Below are 23,710 nucleotides of genomic sequence, written 5' to 3'. Positions count from 1 at the left end.
AGCACACTCCTGGCGCTTGCTGGGTGGATTTGGGGACCAGCTATCATTCTGCACTTGTGTCTCGATGCCGGACATGATGTCACAAGAAGATCGTACCGTCGCCATCGTCGGATGCGGCGTGATTGGCATGGGATGGGCCGCCCTGTTCCTTTCGAGGGGATTGAAGGCCATCATCTCTGATCCTGCAGAATGGGCCGAGGATACCCTCAAGCGATACCTGGAACAGGCAAAGCCTTTCATCGAGGAGCATGGAACCTTCGAGCAGCATGTTACCAACTACGAATTTGTTCGAGGACATCGCGCCGAGGTTGGCTGAAGCCGACTCTGTCCAAGAAGTAAGTTTGTCTTGTGTACGTGATCAATGGAGCCCGCTGACCCTGACCTCTCCCAGAGAACGGACCAGAGCGCCAGGGGTTCAAGAAGGGACTCCTGAAGACGCTCGATGAGCACGCGAGACCTGGTGTTGTGATCGCGTCGTCTTCTTCTTGTTTGCCGTCTTCCGCCTTCATCCAGCAGTGCGAGAAAGACCTGAGCCGCGTACTCATCGGCCACCCCTTCAGCCCCCCTCACTCGATCCCCTTGGTCGAGGCTGTGCGCAATTTTGGAACCAGCGATTAATCCACCTCTGCCGCGATGAAATTCTACCAATCCGTCGGGAAGAGACCTATTCTGCTCCATCGCGAGGTCCCCGACTTTGTATCCAATCGTCTCCAGGCGGCCATTAACAACGAAGCGTACAGTCTCATAAGCTGGGGTATCGTCTCGGCGTCGGACCTCGATCTAGCGGTGACACAAGGCCGCGACCTTCGATGGGCGCCCACAGGCCCCATCGTCACCAACGCCCTGGGCGGCGGAGGCGGACCAGACGGTTTTTCTCAGCGGATCGAGCGCCTGGGGCCGTCCATCCAGACTTGGGAGGAGGACATCTTGAAGAACAGGGTTGATTGGAGTCGCGAGAGGCTGTCAGCCTTGGAGGATAGTGTCAAGAAGTCTCTGAGCGATGTTTACTGGTCGAACTTGGTAGCTGAGAGGGACGCGGTGCTGGTGCAACTGTTGGCAGCGGGCAAGATACCCAAGTTCTGCACCGCTCTTCTGCAGAACCGCGTGCGTATTATCTGCCACTGTCTCGCATGCCTCGGAGTACGTCAAGAGCAGCTTCCTTATATTGTGATTCTTCTCTCCCGTGATGCCAAATGACACTTTCATTCGCCTTGAACGTCGCTACGAGACTATTCGCAAACCCATCATTCTACACGGCAAAAAATGGAGATCAACGAGGCGACGATGTCGGCCTCTGTGGTGGCTTGCTATCCAGCCCGGGCACTCCCGAGTCGTTGTTACTGCCTCCGTCAGCTGCCTGCTTCCACTCCGCCTCCATGGCCCTCTCCAGGTCCCGTCGTATGCCCTCGCCGATCTGGCCTAATGGCCCAGATCTCAATCAATCCGCTCGAGATGTTGCGGACGCGGCGCTCATTGGGCACGGACTCTGTGCCGAGGATGAACTGCGCGTGGTCCCTAGCAGCTTAGAAGGTAATTACTCTGGCATAGGGAGAAGCCAAGATGAGGTACTGAAATCCGCTTTCGAAACAGTACGACATGGGGAACGTGGTTTATTTAGAAAACCATGCTCATTGTCACTTTCTACTTCGCCAATGGGAAAGGGCATCTTCGTCTGTGGTCAGGTCCTCATCCCAGGCCCCGCTTCTCGTACCTCTTTACCCAAGTCCATATGGGCTTTGGTATTGCCCACTCGCGAAAGATGAACATTACGCCGGGAAATAAACCGCCAGCTGGGGTTTCCTGTGTACAAGCTGACATCACACATGCAAGTCCAGTAGAAGCAGCTAACTGTACGGTGGGACTCATCTCTGTCTCATTGCTCGTGGCAAACTAAAGTCCAAGAAAGCAATGTGATCATCGCAATTTTGTCAACCGAGTGGATTCGGATACCAGGTCCTCTGTACACAGAATGGGCTCTTAATCCAATGAATGCGTGTTGTCCAGCTGATTGACCGATTCTTATCCCTTTCCTCCCCACCATCGATTGACCTCCCAATTGACTCTTCAATAGCGAACTGGATTCAGTTGGTCAGTATGTAGCAACACTTCTGGGGATGCAGGTGTAGGTACTTACGTCCATGGCTTGCCGGTTCTGCCATTCGCAACGGCTAATGACGGCCTTCTCGGTAAATGTCTTCTCTTCTCAATGAAACATTCTAGAGGCTCGCCGGCTCACAGATCGTCTGGACTAGTCTCTCCATCAGCCGAAGCCTACTCGCCCTGCTGCGCAACCTTGGCTTCTTCGCATGCGCAGACGAAGGGTCGCGCGTCATTCGGTCCCGTTCGCTTCCACTCAATGAGCTTTTGCGATTCCGCAAAGCTGAGGCCCTCGGCCGGGATGCGGGTCATGTTCGTGGAGTAGAGCTGGGTGGCGCCCTTGAAACTGCCCAGCTTCCAGTGGCGGTGGTTCCTGCCGGCCCTCTTGCATATGGGCAGCTCCATGCCGGGGTTCGTGACCCAGTAGGTCTTGACCACGCGCCGGATCCGCTCCAGGGCGTTCTTGGGGATCCGGACCGTCATGTGCGGGCTCTCGTACTCGTTGCGGTCCCGAGTCGTGCCCCGGACGCGGCGCTCGTGCTCCCGCAGGAAGCTGTGGGTGCACAGGTCGACACGCCAGTTCAGATGGGTGATCCTGTCCGACAGGGTGAACTTGTCGAGCTCGCTGTTGAGGTAGATGCGGCCCGCTAGCCGGCTGCCCTGGGTGTGCTGCGGCGCCTTCTTGAGTTGGTTGTAGATCCGTTCGTGGATCCGGCCCCGCAGCGAGCATGCCCAGAAGCGGTCGTTGAACGCCTTGAGCTTTTCGGCGCCGTAGACGCCTTTGCTCATCGACCGGGCGTTCATTCCTCGGCCCAAGTAAAGGCTGAGGCCGTTCAGTGGGTTTCGGCAAAAGAGGTCGAGCTCGCGCTTGTGGTCTACCTCGATTGGTGCGAATGTCCAGACCTCGAGCTGGATGTCGTAGAACTTTAGGGCGCGGCCTCGGGACTCCTGGTTGGCGGCCAGGATCGCGCTCTTGTTGGTCTTTTTGTGTGGCAAGACCTTCATGGAGATACGGTGGACGAGGACGTAGCGGCTTTCGACCTCTTCGCGGAGCGCCTCGTTCCAGACCATGTGGCGAAGCTCCGGAGGAAGTTTGTTGAAGCAAGTGAAGGTCGACATCTTGGCAATCGATGTGGATGTGGTTGATGATTGCTGGAAACGCTCAAGCGGCTTGATGGAATTGAGCGGGAGGGTAAAATGGTGGAATCGCTATATAATGCGACAGCACGTGGAGGAAAGAATGGAGGATAGGCTGATTGTGCGAGTGTTGTCGGATGGTTTGGTAGTGGTGAAGGAGGATGCTACAGTGCCGAGAGCAAGAGGAAAATAAATCGTGAGATGCAGCCAGGCAGGTGCGAGACACAGCAGATGGCGACCTCCACACAATCAGCACTTCTTTTGCAGAATCAAACAATCCAGACGATTGACGAGGTGGGGTGTTGCTCGGTGAGGTTATAAACGTATGCAGTGCGGCCTATCAGTAGGTGCTGGCTCAGGGCGTACGTAGGGCCTGTTAATTACAGGGCGGCAGAACCTCTGTACTGCAGGCCATGGCCTTATCACGTACCGAGTCGACGCCTGCCTCACTGCATTCAATTTCAGTAGATACGCTAGCTGTCCAGCTTATCAAATCTTCCCTTCTGCAGTGAATAGATAAAAGAAAAATACCTACCAACATCTACACATCACCTAATCGTCTACCGACCCAGACCTCGACACAACTCTCCAGTGTCTACCTTCCATCCATCAATCCGGACCTTCACTCATGCATTCATCCATACATCCACCCATCATCGCCACTGAATCGACCTCCATCATTAGACGAGACCCATCCTCTAGATTTACTGGACTACAGTTTGAGTTTGATAAACACTTTCTGAAGCACCTGGTAAGCACCTCATCTGCCGTCCGCCACATATCTCACCCCAGCTCAACACACCAATCATCCATCAAGAAACAAAAGCTGCACACAACAGAAACTGACTTCATCAAGCAAAGTTGTCAGCAAAAACATCACCCAACAAGCAGTTATCTCCTAGGATCTGACTTCACTTTTGCTACGTTGCTGCAAAAACAGTTTGCAACAAGCAACAACCAATTGTCAACCCGAACCACCTCAACCACCTTCCTTCTTCCTCGCGACCTACTTAAATCGCGAGCATGTCGTCTTTCCCTTGTTTTGAGCGTCTCCCTCTTGAGCTCCGCCAGATGATCTGGCACGAAGCCCTCAACCAGGAGGTGGATTCCCGTATGATCATTGTCCACCGCAACAGCATGCGGGTCATGCCGCACCCGAGCAACAAGAGCGTGGTCATGAACACCACTCGAGCGTCGCGCCGCTACGCCACCAAGCTCTTCTTCGACGTCCATCTTAAGGTCCGCAACCTCCACGTGGACTACGATGCGGCGGCGGAGATCATGAAATACGGAGACACAATTTACGGCTGGAGGGCGGCCGGCGGTAGGGATGCTCTCGAGGTGGCCAGAGGACACCACGGCGAGCCCAAGAGGGCCCGGTTCGCTCACAGATTCTGGAGAGACCATGTCCTGCCCAAGATCGGGAACGATGTCGACAAGTTGCTCCAGACCGCACCCAACAAGATGGATCGTGTGGGTTACGGCCGAAGCGGCAGGGTTACTGGCACCATATTCCTAAGCAGCAAGCGCGACAGATTCGCCCTTACTAGCACGAAGAAGTGCAGGGACATGCCTTGGGACCTCGTCCATATCGAAATTTGTGCGAGAGCGATCATACGTGATCAAATATACCACGGGTATAGCCAGGTCTTGCAGGACAACAATGGCCTCAATTTCAACAGCCCCAACTATACCGTGCCCCGTCCGGAAAACTGGGAAAGCGAGTTCGTGAGCCGGAACATGACGGGGCTGCTCCCGAAGAAGATTGTGCGGCGGATCCGATGGGTGGTGCACCTGCGCACGATCCCCCAGGAGACGAGCCGGGCACATACTTGCGGTGCATCCTCCCACCTTGGCGCCCGGGACTGGAAGCTTGGGTCTTTCAAAAACGCCCAAGAACTCTACACGGCCGATCTCACAGTTATTCTCAGCTCCGACGACCTCGGCGCGCGTAACGTGCTCAAGTGGAAGAAGAATGTGAGGGAGGGTGGAAGTCTGAGCTTCACCTGCATGTGCAGCCATGGCCAAGAAGACGACGGTGAAGATGACAATAACCAGGGCGAGATCCAAGGTGAGGCCCATTCACGAAAATATCCCCAGACCTAAACCACATTGTCGCCCCCTATCCTCTAGATCTGATCTCAAACTCCTCAATGTGTATCCCGAGCTGACCATATTACTACAGGAGACATTCAAAGAAATCAGTAATTGCCGGAATAAGGCCTTACTGAGCAATTGGATAACGTAAGTAGGTCGCAATCTCGTATACACGACAAGTACCAGTCCACTCACAAATTACGAGGCTCCATTCAGAACATCGGCGAAGCATTGATCGAGGCCTTTCGTTGTATCTACATTGATGGCATCCTACTGGATGCCGATGAATTATTGTTGGACTATTGTATAATAAGTATACGGAAGAACCGCCCCAAACAACACTCAGCCTGGCAACAACGGTCGCACCTCGACGCACCTTGTCAAGAAGTCAGTTGTGGAGCCAATAGAAATCCATCAGATGGATAGGAGACGACATGGACAGTAGCAGAAGCCAGACGATAAATATCGGAGGTATGCGCGCATGGTGGACCACCAATTACGGTCGTAATAGGACGCCTACGGGCGTCTGTATATAGCAGCAACCTCGAATCACATTGACTTTGATCCTTGATTTTCTTTTCCCCCTTTGCTATCGCCCATAGTTAACCGGGGTCATGCCAGCCCTATTTACCTTGCTACACACCCATGCGTCCCGTTGGCGCTTCACTTGCCTGGTCACACAAAGCCCAAGCACGCGTTCCTTGCCAAGCTGAAGAGCAAAAACAAGCTCCTGCTGAAGTACTCGCAAAACATCGATGACATCGAGGCCAAGCCGAGGCAGCTGGAAGCCCCTCCCTTGAGGAAATATCTCCCCGGCTCATAGCAGCAGCGGTGGTAGATATACCGGTCTGCCAGGATCACAACACTCATCACGCCCGCTCCCTCCTCAGCTCTAGACCGGGTTTCGTCTACGTCTACATAAGTAAGGTCACCCGGTGCTCTTGCCATCACATTACCGGCAACTTTGGCCGTCGAACAGCTTAGGCGCCGCCTTGAAGCGGTTCATGGTACACATCCACAGCAGCACTGGTAGAAGTATGCAAGCGGGTCGCGACGACCGCCACCATGAGCAGCATATCTGCCTCTGGGAGAGGAAGCAAACACACGCTCCTCAACCCATCTCATGCCGCAGCCAGAACGGTACGTACACCCCTTTGCACCCATTGTGCGTGTGTGCGTGTGTGGTGCCAAGACTGGCCCGCCACCAGACCTCTCTCGTCGATTTCATCTCCGAGGGGGCCACCTACACGAAAAGCCTACGACCAAAATCACGCTCGATCGCGCGAACGCTGCCCGAAGACCTCGAGATCAACGCCAGGAACCGCCGCCTGAAGATGACAGGACCAACTAGAGCTCCAACACACCCTACACACCCTGCTCCAGACGAGAGGTACCGTGACCGCGGAATCCAGCGCGGAATTGAGAGACAAGACCGAGCAACTGTAAGTTGACACACGGTCGCCCCAGCATACTGACCTGAGGACATACTGACCCAGATTGGATGAACCAGCTCCGTCAACTAACTTACTTTGAGGCAGTCCATCAATGCACAACAACACAACCGACATAAAGCACAACCCCTTCAGCCAGAGGGCAAGCTGTACGACAAATTGGAAAGGTTCCGGACAAAGCGACTGAAGGAGAAGGACGAAGAGAAACAGCACGTAGCAAACCGACAACGGCGATTTGCTCTTTGGCTGCTGACAATCCCGAGTCAATGAGGAGGAATAGGGGTGGCGTTAGTAAATACATATTTCTGTTTAATGCATAATCTTATCATAAGAGGGTCTCAAATGAAAACAATGAAAGATAACCAGACCCCAATAAATCGAGCACGATGTTAGGTCCTCACCTACCTACCTACCTACCCTGTTCTATCTGGATCATGATGCTGAATTATCATATGAATGGATGTAGTTTGGCGGATGGACTGGCATCACGATGGAGCATGTCCAACTGATCCGGTGTGGTTTGTACTCAGGTGAACCCCGTAAACAGTTGTTTGGAGAAGCAGCATATCTTGGCCACATACCTCACAAAACAGAAAGACGACCGTCAAGTAAACGGAATGCTTAAGATATTATCTATCTATGCCACATCTAGACCCCGTACGAAGAGCCAAACTACTGAGGCGAACTGCGTCTCTTGCAATACTGCCTGCCTATGTACTTGGAGAGAGCCCACGCAACCTTGAGTGGCTGCCTGCATGTAGCTTGCCCAATGCGAACCGCACATGGTCAAGTATGTAACAGCCATGCCAGTACCCGTATCCGTATCCGTATGCAGCTGATCCATGTTCCCCGAAACGGAACAATGCTGCTTTCAGTCGATCTGCAACGCAGCTCTCGGATGGATGCGCTTGGTAAACAATGCTACCTAGCGTAAAGATGCTGCAGCAGGGCTTCTTTAGACCATTGAGCTCCACCGCTGGGGATAAGAGGGCCCGGGCCAATTCAGTGCTACACGCGCAATGGCTTAATATGTAATAAGTCCCAAGTCATACACCGTGCCCTCAATCAAGATCAGTCCTTGATCTTCAGGTGGCCGCAGGAGTAGCAGGAGATCCCTTCCCCTCGGCAGCATTTGCCCCATCTTTGCCACCACCACCGCCGCGTCGACCGCGGCCTCCTCTTCCCCGCTTAGGTTTCTCCGAGGCCGTTGGAGTCGCAGCCGCAGCCGGCGCCTCAGGAGCAGCCTTCTCCGCCGAAGTGGATGGAGCAGCCGCCGTTGTCGCAGCAGCAGCAGGTGTAGCAGCAGCGGGTTTCTTATCCTTTCTCTCGAGGACCTGGACGGTGCCCTGGGCGATCGTGACCGGACTGGCCGCAATAGCCTTGGCGAGCCCCGCGGCGTCCCCAAAGTCAACATAGGCGAACCCCTTGCGCTTGTCGATTTCGACGAAGGTAACGGTGCCGAACCCTTCCATGGCCTGCTTCAACAAGGCCTCGGTGACTCCCTGAGACGGATTGGCGTGTTTGATGAAGGCGCGCGTAGCACCGACCGCCGGTTGAGCAGCCGCGCCCTTCTTCTGGGACTGGTTTGCTTTGCTGGACGAAGCGGCGCCCTTACCACCCGAGGCTGCTTTAGGACCGGTCGGTGGTGCGGGTGTCGCATTGGAGGCCGTCGAGCTCTGGGCTGGCGCGGTAGGAGATGCGGGTTTAGCGGGGGCAGCTTCCTCCTTCTTGGTGTTCTCCTTTTTAAGGAGAATGATGGGCCCCGTGGTGGGCTTGAAGGTCTCAGCAGCGGCTTTACCCTTGGTTGATTCCGTCGCGGCGGCCGCTTTGCCTTTGCCTCGCGTTCGTCGGGAGCCCTCGGTGCTCTGTCCTTTGGGTCCGGTAGGCACCGCAGGTTCTTCTTTCTCTTTCTCCTTTTCCTTCTCAGCGTTCTTGCCCTTTCTCTCCTTCTCCTTTTCCTTGCCCTTCTCCTTCTCCTTCGGCTTCTCCTCCTCCTTCTCCGGGGCTTTGGCGGGCTCAGGCTTGGTGGTAGTATCCGCCTTAGCAGCGTCCTGACGGGCTCTTCTATGGGCGCTGCCGGGCGAAAGGCCGAGATCTCGTTGTAGGAGCTTGGCCGCCGCGGCTATGCCCGCGCGCCTGCTCTTCGGAGCCCCGCCTTCGTCGGCTGCCTTGCTCGTTGCAATCTGGTCGGCGACAGCATTGGCGGCTTCAACTGCTTCTTGCTGGGCTGCCTTCTTGGTCATGATCTTGACGGGCTGCTTGTCCTTCTCTTTGCCCTTGTCAGATGCTTTCTCCGTCTTCTCCGAGGGCTTGGATGATTCCTTTCCTTTGCCCTTCTTCTTGCCGTCATCGGTATCCTTGTTCTTACCGACCCCCGAGGATTCCTGGCGAGCGTGCTGCTTCGCACTCTTGGCAGCAGCGGCTTCCTTTGCCTTGGCCTCCTTCTTCTCCTTAATAAAGGTGACCAAGGGAGTGCTAGTCACCTTGGGCTTGTCCTTCGCAGCAGCGTCGTCGTCGGCACCGGTCTCGGCGTCACGAATACTCGTGATGGGCTCCGTCAATTGCTGTAGGAAGGCCATGTATGTCGGATCTGTGTCAATGGTGCCTTGTCTGGGATCAATGCGGGTCTTGCCCATGGCGATCTTCTGGAATTCGGCGACGACGAGTTCTGGAGGGGCCCGGAGGCACGGGTCGTTAAATGTTTCCTTAGCATCTCGCCATATCTCCGGAGTTCGGACGAGTTGTTGGAGGTTGGCGAACTCCTGTGTAGCGTCGATAAGGCGAATGTAGGCGGTAGCAGGCTTCGATTCCTTGAAAGGGCCACTTGCGACTTTGCCGGGATCGAAGCGAATCCAGTCGACCTTGCCGCTGTCCACCTTCCATTCGTCGCCCAGGATGCTCCAGCACTCATCCGCGGTTATGCCAGGCGGAAGACGGCGGATTTTGACTTTCTTGCTGGTGGAAGGAGCCTTTGTCTTCTTTGGCGCGTCGGTTTTGCCGGCATTCTCGATCGCATGGGTGCCATTGGCCTTCCGCGAGGATGCCACCGAAGCCATGGCTGGTGGTGTTGTGGTGACGACTGCGCTTTGGGGGGAATGCGGCTGGGTGGGTGAGAGGGCGCAGTCGGAAATCGGGAAGAATTGGTTGGGTGTATTTTGGGCGGAAATTATGCTACGGCGGCACGTCGAGAAAAAAAGGTTGGGTCGTAGTGAGGGTCAATGTCATGGTTCGGAAAGCGCAACGGCTTCACCATGGAGTGGTGATGGACGAATGTCTTTGGTAAGACTTGGTCAGTTTGAGCGCAAAGCATGAGGGAGGGGGTTTAGGAGGATTGGTTCTGGCGTACACTGGTAAGAGTGAACCTCGTCCCCATCCGTTTCAGTGAGTCGGCAGACAATCCCGACCGCAAATCAAATCACAGAAAGGCCCAACTCTAGGTATGTTAGGTACCAAGGTAAGGGTAGGTTGTTGCGATTTAGGGTGGAAAAACAGAGGTTGCAATTCTCGAGACTGCAGATGCAGATGCAATGGATGCATGTATCGCTGATGGCTGGAGGTCGGGATGTTCGTAGAGAGGGAATTCAAAATGGCCTCGTCGGCTCCCCCACCATTAGACGGGAATGGCAGCGATGCATTCCACCGGGTCGGCTACGGGTATACGGGAGGCACATGGCAGTTCGAGCGCGCCCGGGAGTGGAGACGTTGGGGTCTCTCTTTTTGTCCTTTGATCATCAGCAATCCAGTCTCGATTGATTGACTGATTGACCGGAGCTTTGGGTGCTTGGCTAGCAGTCTGGGCTGGGCTCAAAGGCTGGCCTTGTCCGTCGTTCACAAGCAGCACAGGCCCCATCAGCCTTATCTTTATCTCTTTCCAGCCTCTAACCTTAGGTGACCTGAACCTTGGCTAAGTCAGCAGCAAACAACAGGCACAATGGAACTAACCGTACCGGGAAGGTGGTGACCTCTGGCAGCCTCGACGCTGGCACCCCCCTTCATCCACCTGTCGGGCTTATCCAAGGCCGGATTCATTGACTTGACTGGACATAACTCGAGCTGGTCTATGTACAGTCACGTCGTCGGTGCTTCTACCACCCCAAAATCCTCCCACTTCTAAAGCGGGGGCACCTAGCCAACTTCCAATTCCAGGAATTCAAACCTCTTCATTCGTACCAACATCAATACCAAAGTGTCATAACCTCCAGCAGCCACCATGCCCGCCCGACCCGGAGTGCCCAAGCCTGGCCCGGCTAAGCTGCGGCCCGGAGCTGGCCTCGACGAATGGCTCGAAGAGGCCAAGCAATGCCACTACCTGCCCGAGCCGGTCATGAAGGAGCTGTGCGAAATTGTCAAGGAGGTCTTGATGGAGGGTATGATGCGCCCGCTGCGAGCCTGCCCACCTACGTAATTTGCCTGACACCTGCGTACCACAGAAAGCAACATCCAGCCCGTCGTTACCCCCGTCACCATATGCGGCGACATCCACGGCCAATTCTACGATCTGCTCGAGCTCTTCCGTGTCAGCGGCGGCATGCCCGGCGAGCCCGCCCTCGACCCCCCACTGAGCGCCAAGCCCGTCATCACAGCCGACATGATCGAGCCTCCTACCACCATTACTAAGCCGAAACTGAAGAAGAAGATCAAGAGCGCAGAAGGGGTGCCCAAGGCAGAGGGCGAGGAATCCACAATTGACGACGAGGATGAGGATGCGACAGAAGTTGTGAACTCGTCGCGACCCGGATCCCAAGAGATCACCCCGCCAGTGAACAACGCCGATACACGATTTGTTTTCTTGGGCGATTTCGTCGATCGCGGCTATTTCAGCTTGGAGACCTTTACCCTGTTAATGTGTCTGAAGGCTAAGTATGTTGCCTTGTATACTCCGATCAAATTTACGGCTGCGCGTACTGATGACAAAACAACAGGTACCCTGACCGGATAGTGCTTGTCCGCGGAAACCACGAGTCGCGACAAATCACCCAAGTATACGGGTTCTACGAAGAATGCCAGCAGAAGTACGGCAATGCATCCGTCTGGAAGGCTTGCTGTCAAGTCTTCGACTTCCTCGTACTGGCCGCGATTGTCGACGGCGAGATCCTCTGCGTCCACGGCGGTCTGAGTCCCGAGATTAGAACCATCGATCAGATCCGGGTAGTTGCACGTGCTCAGGAAATACCTCATGAGGGTGCTTTCTGTGACCTCGTCTGGAGCGACCCGGAAGACGTGGAGACGTGGGCCATCAGCCCTCGTGGCGCAGGATGGCTTTTCGGTGATAAGGTGGCTACCGAGTTCAATCACGTCAACGGCCTCAAGCTCATTGCCCGAGCTCACCAGCTTGTCAACGAGGGTTACAAGGTGCGTTTTGGTCGTCCATTCCCGGATCGAATCAGGTATACTGACGTTTGCTTTAGTATCACTTCCCGCAAAACTCGGTCGTTACGGTGTGGTCTGCGCCCAACTACTGCTACCGCTGTGGTAACGTGGCGTCCATCATGACGGTTGACCGGAATCTGGATCCCAAGTTCAGCATCTTCTCGGCCGTGCCTGACGACATGCGCCACGTTCCGGCGGGTCGTAGGGGGCCCTCGGACTACTTTTTGTAAGATGTTTTGTACGGATGAGCATGAAATGATACCACCGACGGCGTTTTGGTTTCTCTTGGTTTGACGTGGATGGCCCGTCTATCCGCGTAGGTACTTACGTAGGTACGTGACTGATGAACGACGGGATCGTTTTGGGTGTGAGGGACGCCCACCACGCTGGGATTTACGCCCTGATGCCGTGCTGGATATACATATTCCCATAGAACCTCGTGGCAAGGTGCCGGCAGCACAGGAGTAAACAGCGTTTGTACATTATAGATCAGGATATAGGCTGCCGAGCTTCGGTGAAGTGGAACGGCGAACTTGATGCATTTATCCCACGGAATCAGAATTTGCACCAGGTCCCGGCAGCAAGCTCACTGTCTGTGACGAATACGACCAGAGGTGCCGCCTTTGAGCTTCTCGTTCTGACTAGCCATTGAGATATTTGCCTAACCAAAATTGGTCGCTGGAGGGGTTCCGAAGTCTTCCCCTGCATCTACAGCCACGGCACTTGTTCTAGGCCCCTTATGCTCGCATGAAGTGCAGGAATAACTGCAAGGTACGGAGAACCAATGCCGCTGGCACCCCTCGGCAATACGCTCGTACCACAAGTGCAGACAATATCGGTGAGGGGACACTCGCATTGCACACCGGCAGAGCTAGAAGAGGTTCGAATGCCTTCTCGAGGTCTCATCGATGATGGCATGGATCTAATATTACCGGTAGTGGACCAGCGGTGGTGGGTATTTGGTAAGGCCTGGAAAAAAACCACAATACCACCTGCCCCAACAGCACTGTACAACGGGCGCACCTTGCCAGGGGCTCCAGCAGGCAAGCACGACAATCAGCAGTCTATCGATCAATCGTCTCTCGATGATCATTGATCGATAATCTTCGTTTTCTATCGGTGTAAGTGGGCTTGGGAGTGTCTGACCGCCGTGTGTGGTCTTGTTTTTCAGCTTGTGTTGCTTTTGGTCTCTTCATTGGTTACTCGCCTGGCATCTGGATGCAGTCCAATGATGCAGGTCGCGCGAGTCGCAACGTCAATATGCAAGTGGAGAGAGAGAGAGAGGCTTGGTTTGGTTGGGGTGGCTCGCTTGTTCGCTGTCTGGTCTGCTGTGCTGCCAACTGCCCAGCCCAACAGGCTGCAGGCAGGTGAACACAGCTAGTAGTAGGCGGCCAACGGGCTTTAGGGGGCCCCTCCCACCTCCATCTCAAGCTTGAGGAGCCGCTAGCGGCATTCTGAACAGCGCTGCTGGCAACGGTCCACTAAAGCCGGTTGCTATTCTGGGCAATTCCCACCAATGATCAAGTGCCTTGAAAGACCGACATCCACTAATGAAGTAAAGGGCAACAGCAGCAAAGCAGCAACAACAACAACGCAAACTAGAAGCCCAGGTCATCAATGTCTCTTCGGATGAACAAACACGAGAAAGATCAGATGTCAATCCGTATCCGGGCATGCCCCGTGGGACGAGCCGGCATGCTGCATAAACTGCACCCATGCCCATTGCCCAAAGCAATTTGCACTGGACTGTGTTGTGCCTGGCAGCCTGGGAGTGCCGTCGGATCGAGCGGGGATCTTCCTTGGGGGCTTGCTTGGCGGGTCGATCTCCGGCCGTGTCTTTTGCCAGTTCCAGCGATTGCTGCAGTGTGACATAGCACAATTCCTCGACTCCCTGGCTGACTTTCCTTAGTGCAACGAGAATACGAGATCTCGCGCGTAGCCGGGTAACATTTCTGCTGCCATTTACAACATTGCTATGTCACAACTTGATCCAGAATAAGTATGGATGTCCCGCCCATACTAGCCACACCACACCACACACCGCCGATACCTGCCCTGTCCTGTCACCTGTGTATGTAGCTAGCAGCCCTGGCCCTGCATTTGCATGCATGGCCCGCTGTGTGCCGCCTGCGCTTCCCCCCCCGTTGCTGTCTGTCCGTCGTCGATTTGTCGATTTTGTCTCCGTCAACCGAATTCCTCGTATAACCGGTTTTCGCCCCAGTGCGGAGACAGCCCAGCGCAAACCCGCCTGCCCGATTTCTGCCTCTCCCATTCACTAACTAACAGCTGAGCTGAACTACGCTGGCCCCGCCTCGTATGAGGTGTCCGTGTGCACACACACACACACGCACCAGCCAGTCGGCCTTGACGGCATGTCTTACGACATTACTATGCCGACTATGCGTTGGGCAGGCAGAAGGAGGAATGGGAGGGTTCAGGGATGGGGATGGTAAGGAATGAACCGATACCGATCCATTAGTGCAACTATACTCCGTGAGCGAGAGCCCCTCTCTCTCTCCCTTGCTGGCCAAGGCCGGACCATAGTGGCCTGCGGTATGCAAGAGGTTGTATGCCTCGGTGGACACCCACCAGCCCAGCCGAGCAGATACGTAGAGAGATCCGAGCCGTCTATAAAGGAAGCCGCCTTCCTGCCCCTTCGAGAATACAGAAAGAAGACTCACCACCTCACTCACTCCAGTCACTACTACACTACTACTCCTACCTCTTCCACCACTCTTAATAATAACCACCTGCCTCACAACCCAAACCACCATCACCATGCAGTACTCCACCATCTTCGCCGCGGCCACCGCCCTCTTCGCCTCGGCCGCCACCGCCCAGGACAACACCGGCTACGCCGACGTCAAGAACAACTGCGACTTCCCCGTCTACGTCCAGTCCTTCCCCTTCGACGGCTCCGCCCCCGGCCCCCTGACCACCCTGGCCAAGAACGGCGGCAGCTTCGCCGAGAAGTTCCACACCGCCGGCTCCACCGTCAAGGTCGCCACCACCAAGACCCTCGACGGCCCCCTCTTCTTCGGCTACTCCTTCTCCAACAACCCGGACTACGCCTACTACGAGCTCAGCACGTAAGTTCTTTCTCTTCCTTCTCTTGTCATACTTGATGAGAGGTGATCACAATATGAACAAGGACTAACAAACCACAGTGAGTGGGGCAACCCCTTCGCCAAGTACCCCAACATGCTCACCCCCGGCGACGGCTGCGAGTTCTTCGACTGCGACGCCAACGCCGCCGACTGCTACAGCACCCCCCAGAAGAAGCGCGTCTACGGCTGCCCTCTCCCCCCTCAACGTCACCGCCGAGCTCTGCGCTTAAGCAGCTTTTCGCTTCGGATGACTATGACCTTTACGATCTGGAAACCCTTTTATGACCTTAATGTTATATATGTATCACGCATCTATCTCGCAAAAAGGGATGCATCTATAATGCTTTAACAGTAATATAAAACAATCACAATTCACCAATGACTCTTGAACCTGCGTGAATGTTTCAACATATGAGTGTAGTCATAGCAGTCTTCGCTTCCCCAGTTTCAAATCACGTTGATCAAGCTCTACGATAATATCCCCTCGATAGTGAAAGAGTTGCTCTCTGTAGATTATTTCGTACTATTCAGATCAGTGGCAGTTTATTCCACTCGATAGATGGTCTGGTTGGAGCAAACCCGCTTGTCCATTATTCAAGGGAAGTATTATACAAAAAGCAGTGGCCTCGCCATCAAGGAGATATACTCAATAAACCCGTCCATCCCAATACCTCTGATCTCATTGGGTCACATGCTACAGATACAACTCGCCTTCAACCGGGGGCGAGATAAAGGTCTCCTTCGTCGCGAAAGTCAGGTGCAGCGCCTCCTGTCCCGTCTCCTGCACTATGTCGCGCAGCTCGGGGGTCAGCGCCGTGACGCCCCAGCGCAGCTTCGACCGCGCGAGCTTAACAAGTCCATGGCATTCCCGAGTTCCGTCCACCAAGATTGATCCCGCAGGTGTACCTGTATGATCCGGCGGCGGTTCCTCCGCCGCCGCCTCGTCGCTTCTCCGGGTCGAGTCGGAAAGGAGGCGTGCGCTATCGTCGCCCGTTTCGGCAGCCCCAGCGGTCATATCTGCTGATTGGCGGTTCGGAAGAACCGCGTGGCACAAGGCGGATAGGACAAGCGAGTTGCAGCCCCCAGCTACCATGTCCCCGGGTAGCTTGTAGAGGCCCACGAGGAGGGGAACGGTCGCCAGTGTCGCTCCCAGGATCAGCGTTGCCAATACGGCCGGAGGAGAGTAGCCGACCGTCACGACGGAGTCAGCGGCAAGGGCGTGATTGCCCGAGTCTACGCCAATTGGGATGACATCATCTGTTCCGTTAGTATTTTGACCAGTAACCCAAGAACATTTGAAGTCAGCCCAGTGAGGGTCTCGTGCAGTTTCGGCTCGCAAGATCACTGACCCCCTCCATAATAAGGAGGAATATAGAATTGGAAGCCAACCAATGGAGTACAATGCTTATAGCGAGGAGCGGCATGCCAAACTGCAATGGAAGCTGGAGTCTCCAGGTAGCAATCTGTTCTCCTTTCGGAAAGGACACACGAAGCGGCCTGAAGGATTGGCTGTAAAGGTTGAGTTCTTTTTCGACGTGAACCCGTGTGAGCAGGGCGTTGTACGCAAAATAGCACCACGAAAGAACAAGCTGGCCTACGTTGGCTGCGATGAGTCCGCCAAGGTAGGGCACAGAACCTAAACTAACGGTCAACCTCGCTCCCTGATCTCCAAAGGCCCCTCCGCTGTTTTTCAGGCAGGTAAGTAAGTATCATAGCATGACCCGACGGCAAGGCAACTCAAAAGCTATCTTCATTCCCCTCGTAGGACGATGTTGTTAAATAAGCCAAGATCACCAGAGCTGTCAAAATGGGCGAATAAGGGCGCCACCACGCCGAGTGAGTCATGGCGGAAATTATACTGCGCTTTTTTGGCTGCCACATCCTGGCTATGGGAACAGGAGTTAATGGGCCAGGTTCGTCGCCAAAAGCACCAGCTGACAGCGGGTGTGGTACACCAAACTCCATTCTATGAATGTCGTGAACGTCGCAAGTACCAATGCCTTGGGTTGCTGGGTCTGGATCTGAGAGAAACGAATCAAGGGCATCGCCAAGCGTAACAAGCGATTCTTGCGGCAGCATCCCTACCACAACGGTACAAATGATGACCTTGAAGAAGATGCAAAGTACCGTAACGAGAACCAGACTGTTGGCCATGACAACCTTGCACCCTCTGGCTGGGGCCAGGTCGGCCAAGCAGTATTCCACTTCCAGAGAACTGAAACTGCTGTTATACCCAGCAGCCTCTTCAAGGGCCCTGGCTGGCCCAGTCCAATTTTTGAACTGGATTGACCATTTGTCTTGGTTTCGCAGCTCTTCAGATAGCTCCTCTATCCCCGGGGTCCAGCGATTCCCCGCGTACCAGTAAGACCCCAGCGCTCCCAGACAGGGCGCCTCGGTGGTCAGGATAGAGCTGTACCCTTCATTCAAGTTCCATTTCAACCTCTTTTGGTACGAACACTGTGTGGTATACCAGAGAGAATTGATGTCGTCTGGGGGCAAACGATTCGACCACTCGGGGAGTTTATCATTGGGGTCGGCGTAGACCTCGGCGCGTGTCCAGCCAGCGGTGTTGGCGCCACCTTTGACGACCACCACGACGTCACCATAATTCTCTCTGGGCTTGAGAAAGCAATATTCCTGACGACAAGCTTTGCTCGGAAGACGTTCCCAAAGGCCAAGTCGCTCCCCTTCCATTGCATTACTCGAAATTTGATCGAGCTTTCGACGAATTGGTGACACATCGTCCCAGTAATCAGATAGATTGGTAGGTTCGCCATAGGATGTTCGCCAGTAGTCCCCTAATGTCTCATTGTACTGGTACCTCTGATACTCCGTCTTATTTGAAAAGTCGGCTCCGGTCAACACTATCTTTGTGGTCGCATTGTAGTCTATAGGACTAGGGCTTCCAGCTGCTGCTAGGCTCGCTCCGGGCGGGAAGAATGGAGCACCATGTAGGAATGACTCAGTGGCGATTGTTAGCTGCCATGTTGATCCCACAATCTTCGTCTCATAGATGGAGCTGTTGAAGAAGAGGTGGATTGGCAAAGAGGATATGAGTAGCAGTGCCCAGAAACACCGCTTGAATCCCGATAGGAATGACAGATTCTTGAGCGACGGAATGCCGATTTCTAACGAGGACAGAATGCGGTGTGCTCGGTTGATCTCGTGGCGGGATGGGGCGTGGAGAACTTGCATGAAGTAGTTGGAAGATGCTAGTACTGCGCTCGATACCAGATTGATCAGGAGGTGCAGCCCTATATTGAGGTTCCGGCTGTAATCACAACTACCGTGGAACAAAATGGTGTCGCTCCGCAGTGATGAGTCGGGTTGCGAAATGCTAACCAGGAGACTGCAGAAGACGACGATGCCCGCAATCGCAGCTGCGAGAACATTCCAGGCTCCCGTTCGTCTCCACCCGGTCGACCGCAACGACTGAAACCGTCCCCTGAACCGTTGCTTGTCACTCTGTAAGGGGACGGAAAACATATTGAAGTGATATGGTTGTGTGGTGGAAAGCTGTTTGACCACAGAGATATGGGATTGGCAATCCCGGATTCTGGTCTGGCTACGGTTGGGACCTTTCCTCGCTTACGTCACCTCGCCTACGTCTTAAGGTCGCTACAACCGCAACTGCCGATTGAATGTCCCGGGCTTCAGAGTATGTATGTTGTTGATCCCCTCCACTATAACTGCAGCTCCCTTTCGAGGGCCGCCTTGGGGGCTGGATACAATGCAACCCCCCTCCCGTACACCCTTGCCTTCTGACCCCGATTTAGTGGCAGCATTTATTCACAGGCCTTGCCCCTCTCCATCTCATGTCTTTATTGGTTCTGCTTCGGTCATGGCTTTCATTACGTATCGAGAGGTCCCCGACATGAGCGCCGTAGAATTAAGGGAGCTCAACACTTCCCACGAGTCATTGCCTCAAACGTCAGTCCAGGGGCATTGGAGCACGTCTCAGTACAGGCAGGATGAAGGAACTAACGACGTTCGAGCTACATCACCAAACAATCCTCCCGCAGTGCACACTTTGAGATCGCACATTCTCAGCGGGGCTGCTCAAATACAGCAGTTCAATTGGAAACGCCTAGACTCATATGAAAGGCAACACTCGTCGATTCCCATCACCGGGCTCCTGAGCTGTACTCGTCTTATTCTACTTGTGATGGCTATCCCCCTCGCCATATCACCCTACGGTTACGGTGCCAGCATCTTGGTCGCTACTGTAGGTGATGGGAGACATTCCGATACAGCGCGAACCTTTTCTGACTAGGATCCAGGCAATAATTCTACTGGGCTGGTGCGCGCTTCAGCAAATTGACAACCTCAATGGACAACCACCCTGTGCCCATGTGGATGATACCAGCGACTTCCGGTGTGCGCTACGATTAGAAGAGAGACGCATGTCTACCTTTCTTTACCCGTTTGAGCAGGAGGATTGCTATGATCTCGATAAAAGCTTCCGAGACGCTTTCTTGGGACTGGAGGTTCTGAAAGCAACTCTCATCTACGGCGATATGAATACCGTGTTCCGAATATGCACACACCCCAGGGTGGGCATCCTCCGTGGGTGGGCAAACCCGACGTGCGACTGCTGCAACCCGGGTAGTCTAGGTTGGGATATGGTTTGCAAATATGCGTTGCACACGTATATTGGCCTGAATTTCATCCGTAGGTTCTCGGACCTATTTGCCCAGGCGGATGGGGAAGGCAAGTCGCCGGACTTTCGGCTTACTACGGCGTACGGGGATATGGTGGAATCGACGACGACTCTCAACCTGGCTTCGCACATACCGCATTACATGCACAGGCACTTCTTCGGCATCAAAGATGAGCAATGTTACAGCTCACCATATAAGCCCTTCAGTCCGATGGACCCGCCGTACATGCCCTCGGCCGAGGAACTCGAGGAGATCCGGTCGGTGCTCTTCCAAACGGGGCTCCCAATGGAGCTTGCCGGCTTGGTCCTGGACTTTACCGGGTACCAAGAAACCCGAGCACTCAATGTTCCACATGATCCATTCCACAAGCGGAATCGGCGAGCAGTTGGACCGGTACCTGGGAGAGTGTTGGGAGGTACTGATGCGGTGCGGCATGATGGGCCAAGGCTCTAGGGGACGAGATGCCATGGGATATGCTGGTTGCTGGCATTATTAAGAAGTTCTTGTTTGATACGACATATCACTTCTAGGGGCATGAGGATATACATTACAAGATTTATGACGATGCATGGAGTCGAGGTCTCAGGGGCATTGAATGTTGTGAAACCATCTTTCTTCGAAACAAAGTTTATAGAAATTTAAATCACGTTTCTTAGGAATCCAAGAAAGGAACATCTACTATACTACTGCTTTTCAATTATATGAAAGACACAGCCCTCACTTGATCATCTTCCCCTGCGACTCCTTGTAGCGCTCCATCTGCGTCTGGAAGTCGGTCTTGAACCGCTTGACGTTGTTGAAGGCCTTCTTCATGTGCGCCTTAGTGAGCCGGCCCGAGCCGCCGCGGTACTCCTTGTCCGCGCGCGCGAGCCCGAGCGCTGTCGTGACAATGTTGCGGATCTGCCGGCCGTCGAAGCCCTCCTGGAAGACGTCCTCCTGCAACCAGTCCTCGATCTGGCCGTAGTCGTCGACCAGGTCGCTCCGGTGCAGCCGGGCCAGGAAGCCCCGGAAGATGCCGCGCATTTGTTCCTCCCGCAGGCTCGGGTACTGGATCGCCAGGTGGATCCGCGACGGGATCGCGATGTCGAACTCGGCGATCTGGTTCGTCGTGAGGACCATGATGCCCTGGTAGTACTCGAGCACGCGCAGAAACACTAGCGGCAGGCTCAGTCGTTTATAACACTATTGCAGTCATATCAAGTAGACGGGACTCACCGGATACGAGTGCGTTCTTATCCGTGGACTGCACGACGCCGCCGCGGCCTCTACTCTCCAAGAATACATCGGCTTCGTCACTGATTGTGGGTGTTAGTTCGTACTCTAGGAACCGCTTCGGCTGCTTCATCATGGACTCACATCAGTAAGATAGCTTGCCAGTTCGTGGCCAGGGCGAACACGATTTCGAGGTTTGACTCGACATGTTTCGCCTTCGTGCCCACGTCGGCCACGCTGACCGAGAGCAAAGGCTTGTTGGCAGCCACGGCTATGGTCTCGGCTGTGGTGGTCTTTCCGACGCCGGGTGGCCCTATTGTGTTTCCCCCCTGGTTTAGTCATCTGGGTCTTCTCCAGTGTTTGACCACATGTAGCAGCTTACCGTAGAGCAGGATCACAAGCCCCTTCCCCTTGCCGGGCACAATATCGTCGACCTCGAGTTTGTTCCCCTCGTCCTCGTCCTCGTCATCCTTGCTCTCGCCCGAGTGGCTCCGGACGAGGTCAAACAGCATCTTCTTGTGTTCCTCGTTCGCGAGCTTGAGCCGCGAGTGCCACGCGTCGTACTTCTCGTCGTGCGCGATGGCCTTGATGTTGTCCACCTGCAGCTGCGCCCACTGCTTCTTCCGCAGGGTGTACCCGAGCACGCGGGGAGGGCATATGAGGTACTGCTCCTCGTCCCACTCCGCGGCCTCGGCGGTCTCGTCGAACCCGACGCGGAAGCGTCGCGCCAGGTCCACGTTGTTGCTGCAGTCGGCGCACGCGCAGTTGGGACTTTGGTCGTTTGGGATTAAAGCCCCGTTGCGGCCGTCGTTCGGCCCGTAGCGGAAGTAGGACTCGAAGTCTACCATGACGCGATCATTGACCTGTTGGCGGGGGATTAGAGAAAGTGCGTCTTACCATGATGGGATTTGGCGAAATATCAAGGCGAACTTACTTTGGTAGATTTTGCTTGGGAGGCTTCATTGTTTCTTATCTGCGACCCGGGACCCAAGCCTGTGGATGTGCGAGACAGAACGTCCTCCGTGGAGTCGTGATTATCAACCTGGCGGGGATTAGCAAGACATACTCTGTAGATCAACCACGGAAACATACGTTGTTTTCCTGCGTCAGACGAGAGAAGCCCTTTTTCTCCAACACAGCTTTCCCGTCATACTCGAACAGGCGCGTCTCCGCCCTGCAAAGGCTCTTGAACTTTTTGCCACGTCCGACGAGCCTCTTCCATACAGCATCGTATTCACGATGGAGTTGGAAAGGATAGTACTCCAGCGTTGTGAGAGGGACAAGCCCGTCGAACTTCTTGAAAGTGAGGAAGAAGCTGATACGCCCGAATGTGGTGTTCTTCCAGTCGTAGGACCACACTTCGAGATTCCAGAATTGGTCCTCCCCGGCCCCTCGATTAGTGGGCCATGGCCAAAGGTTGTCCCTCACCACAAACACTTGGTCTTGGCCCTGGAACGGCTTGCCATAGATAAGTGTCCCGGGCGGGAATACTGTCCATAGATCGTCGTATCGAATGAGGTCCGCCCCCGGCTTCCTGTTCCGTCGCTCCTTGAAGTATTTGTCCAGCTTAGCATCCCCGGAGGAGCCACTGCTGATGGTGTCGAGAAGGAGTTTGAGGTCCTCCCGGGCTTGCTTGTCCTTATCGTCTTTCGGCGACTGAGAGGCGGCCTGTTGGAGTCTCTCCCACTCGAAGACGATCGGCTCGTAAGGAGAATACACGGTGGTCGGGGCATCTCGAAACACGTGGTAGGGGTACCATCCGAGGTGCTCCCTCAGCAGCTCCCAGAGACCGAGGTTGACAACGTCTATTTCCGACATGCCCGAGTCCTCGCCAGGGGTCGTCTTCGGGTATACGGTCTTCTTGAGGGTGAATGCGTGCTCCTGGGAGTCCGGAGGCTTCTGCACCTCTCCTTCGGTCTCGATGGGTTCACCGTCGGCATTCCGCTTGAAGTTGATAATCTTCACTCGCGAAGCTGGTTTCCTCTCGCCGGTCTATAATGCGAAATTAATCAGGATATATGGCACACCCATCGGTTGTTTGGTCACTACTGCTCACCTCGCCGCCTATGCCATTTCCTGTTCCAACCGTCTGAGTCCCGGCCGTCTGGATAGATCAGAACATGGCTATGATTGCGAGGTGCATGATTGTCATACCTTATCCTTGTTCTCGTTGTGCTTGTCCAACGGGGATGAGGCTTCGTTTGAAGCAATACCTGCAGGAGAGGCAAGACTTTGGTACTTGGCTTCTAGCTCCGCAAGCTTTCGCTTCAGCCCAGAAAGCTCTTCAAGCAAGGTAATAGTATCTGCAGATGCCATTGTTGCAAGCGTAGTGTTTTGTTTCTCGGCTGTCTGGACGAGTGCAAGCAACGACAGGCAGCGACCACAGGTGCCCGGTATCTGTCTGCTATTTCAGCAAGAGTAACCAGAACGGATGGGAGCGAAAACTCGTGTCAAAACTGGTCAGGCTTGAATGATCTTAATCTTTCGACGGCCTCACCGACTTGTGGTGGGGGGTTGGGTCGGGGTCTGGGATGACCCGGGAGCCTCATGATGACAATGGTATGAATTTCCGAAGGCT

General features: G+C 54.6%; 11 protein-coding genes across 11 annotated transcripts; 7 read left to right on the top strand and 4 right to left on the bottom strand.

Moving 5' to 3' along the window:
- Nucleotides 1–73: 73 nt before the first annotated feature.
- PG986_008704 (uncharacterized protein) lies at nucleotides 74–618 on the top strand (the record flags this gene model as incomplete). The annotated part of the gene is made up of 2 exons (XM_066844926.1): nucleotides 74–307; nucleotides 394–618. The coding sequence occupies 2 exons, from the start codon at nucleotides 74–76 to the stop codon at nucleotides 616–618; spliced, it is 459 nt and encodes a 152-aa protein (XP_066697324.1).
- A 15-nt stretch (nucleotides 619–633) lies between these two features.
- Nucleotides 634–1,197, top strand: PG986_008703 (3-hydroxyacyl-CoA dehyrogenase; the record flags this gene model as incomplete). Its single annotated transcript, XM_066844925.1, has 1 exon — nucleotides 634–1,197. One exon carries the CDS (start codon nucleotides 634–636, stop codon nucleotides 1,195–1,197), a length of 564 nt encoding a protein of 187 aa, XP_066697323.1.
- Nucleotides 1,198–2,271: 1,074 nt separating this feature from the next.
- PG986_008702 (uncharacterized protein) lies at nucleotides 2,272–3,216 on the bottom strand (the record flags this gene model as incomplete). Its single annotated transcript, XM_066844924.1, has 1 exon — nucleotides 2,272–3,216. One exon carries the CDS (start codon nucleotides 3,214–3,216, stop codon nucleotides 2,272–2,274), a length of 945 nt encoding a protein of 314 aa, XP_066697322.1.
- A 1,041-nt stretch (nucleotides 3,217–4,257) lies between these two features.
- Nucleotides 4,258–5,340, top strand: PG986_008701 (uncharacterized protein; the record flags this gene model as incomplete). Its single annotated transcript, XM_066844923.1, has 1 exon — nucleotides 4,258–5,340. The coding sequence occupies one exon, from the start codon at nucleotides 4,258–4,260 to the stop codon at nucleotides 5,338–5,340; it is 1,083 nt and encodes a 360-aa protein (XP_066697321.1).
- A 1,056-nt stretch (nucleotides 5,341–6,396) lies between these two features.
- Nucleotides 6,397–7,052, top strand: PG986_008700 (uncharacterized protein; the record flags this gene model as incomplete). The annotated part of the gene is made up of 3 exons (XM_066844922.1): nucleotides 6,397–6,471; nucleotides 6,540–6,773; nucleotides 6,870–7,052. 3 exons carry the CDS (start codon nucleotides 6,397–6,399, stop codon nucleotides 7,050–7,052), a joined length of 492 nt encoding a protein of 163 aa, XP_066697320.1.
- An 815-nt stretch (nucleotides 7,053–7,867) lies between these two features.
- On the bottom strand, nucleotides 7,868–9,838 carry PG986_008699 (Smg-4/UPF3 family-domain-containing protein; the record flags this gene model as incomplete). The annotated part of the gene is made up of 1 exon (XM_066844921.1): nucleotides 7,868–9,838. The coding sequence occupies one exon, from the start codon at nucleotides 9,836–9,838 to the stop codon at nucleotides 7,868–7,870; it is 1,971 nt and encodes a 656-aa protein (XP_066697319.1).
- Nucleotides 9,839–10,992: 1,154 nt separating this feature from the next.
- PG986_008698 (uncharacterized protein) lies at nucleotides 10,993–12,382 on the top strand (the record flags this gene model as incomplete). Its single annotated transcript, XM_066844920.1, has 4 exons — nucleotides 10,993–11,149; nucleotides 11,213–11,642; nucleotides 11,705–12,134; nucleotides 12,191–12,382. The coding sequence occupies 4 exons, from the start codon at nucleotides 10,993–10,995 to the stop codon at nucleotides 12,380–12,382; spliced, it is 1,209 nt and encodes a 402-aa protein (XP_066697318.1).
- Nucleotides 12,383–14,930: 2,548 nt separating this feature from the next.
- PG986_008697 (allergen) lies at nucleotides 14,931–15,544 on the top strand (the record flags this gene model as incomplete). The annotated part of the gene is made up of 3 exons (XM_066844919.1): nucleotides 14,931–15,241; nucleotides 15,320–15,437; nucleotides 15,494–15,544. 3 exons carry the CDS (start codon nucleotides 14,931–14,933, stop codon nucleotides 15,542–15,544), a joined length of 480 nt encoding a protein of 159 aa, XP_066697317.1.
- A 409-nt stretch (nucleotides 15,545–15,953) lies between these two features.
- Nucleotides 15,954–18,745, bottom strand: PG986_008696 (uncharacterized protein; the record flags this gene model as incomplete). Its single annotated transcript, XM_066844918.1, has 3 exons — nucleotides 15,954–16,516; nucleotides 16,605–16,942; nucleotides 17,028–18,745. The coding sequence occupies 3 exons, from the start codon at nucleotides 18,743–18,745 to the stop codon at nucleotides 15,954–15,956; spliced, it is 2,619 nt and encodes an 872-aa protein (XP_066697316.1).
- Nucleotides 18,746–18,989: 244 nt separating this feature from the next.
- On the top strand, nucleotides 18,990–20,450 carry PG986_008695 (uncharacterized protein; the record flags this gene model as incomplete). The annotated part of the gene is made up of 3 exons (XM_066844917.1): nucleotides 18,990–19,484; nucleotides 19,540–20,313; nucleotides 20,367–20,450. The coding sequence occupies 3 exons, from the start codon at nucleotides 18,990–18,992 to the stop codon at nucleotides 20,448–20,450; spliced, it is 1,353 nt and encodes a 450-aa protein (XP_066697315.1).
- A 187-nt stretch (nucleotides 20,451–20,637) lies between these two features.
- On the bottom strand, nucleotides 20,638–23,448 carry PG986_008694 (aaa family atpase; the record flags this gene model as incomplete). Its single annotated transcript, XM_066844916.1, has 8 exons — nucleotides 20,638–21,074; nucleotides 21,136–21,215; nucleotides 21,277–21,445; nucleotides 21,515–21,995; nucleotides 22,067–22,174; nucleotides 22,225–23,124; nucleotides 23,189–23,236; nucleotides 23,287–23,448. 8 exons carry the CDS (start codon nucleotides 23,446–23,448, stop codon nucleotides 20,638–20,640), a joined length of 2,385 nt encoding a protein of 794 aa, XP_066697314.1.
- Between the last annotated feature and the right edge of the window lie 262 nt (nucleotides 23,449–23,710).

This window comes from Apiospora aurea (assembly GCF_038362705.1).
Source record: "Apiospora aurea strain CBS 24483 chromosome Unknown utg000006l_segment0_segment0, whole genome shotgun sequence".
Lineage (NCBI taxonomy): Eukaryota > Fungi > Ascomycota > Sordariomycetes > Amphisphaeriales > Apiosporaceae > Apiospora > Apiospora aurea.
The sequence above is the reverse complement of the archived record's forward strand: the minus strand, read 5'-3'. Positions and strand labels throughout refer to the sequence as shown.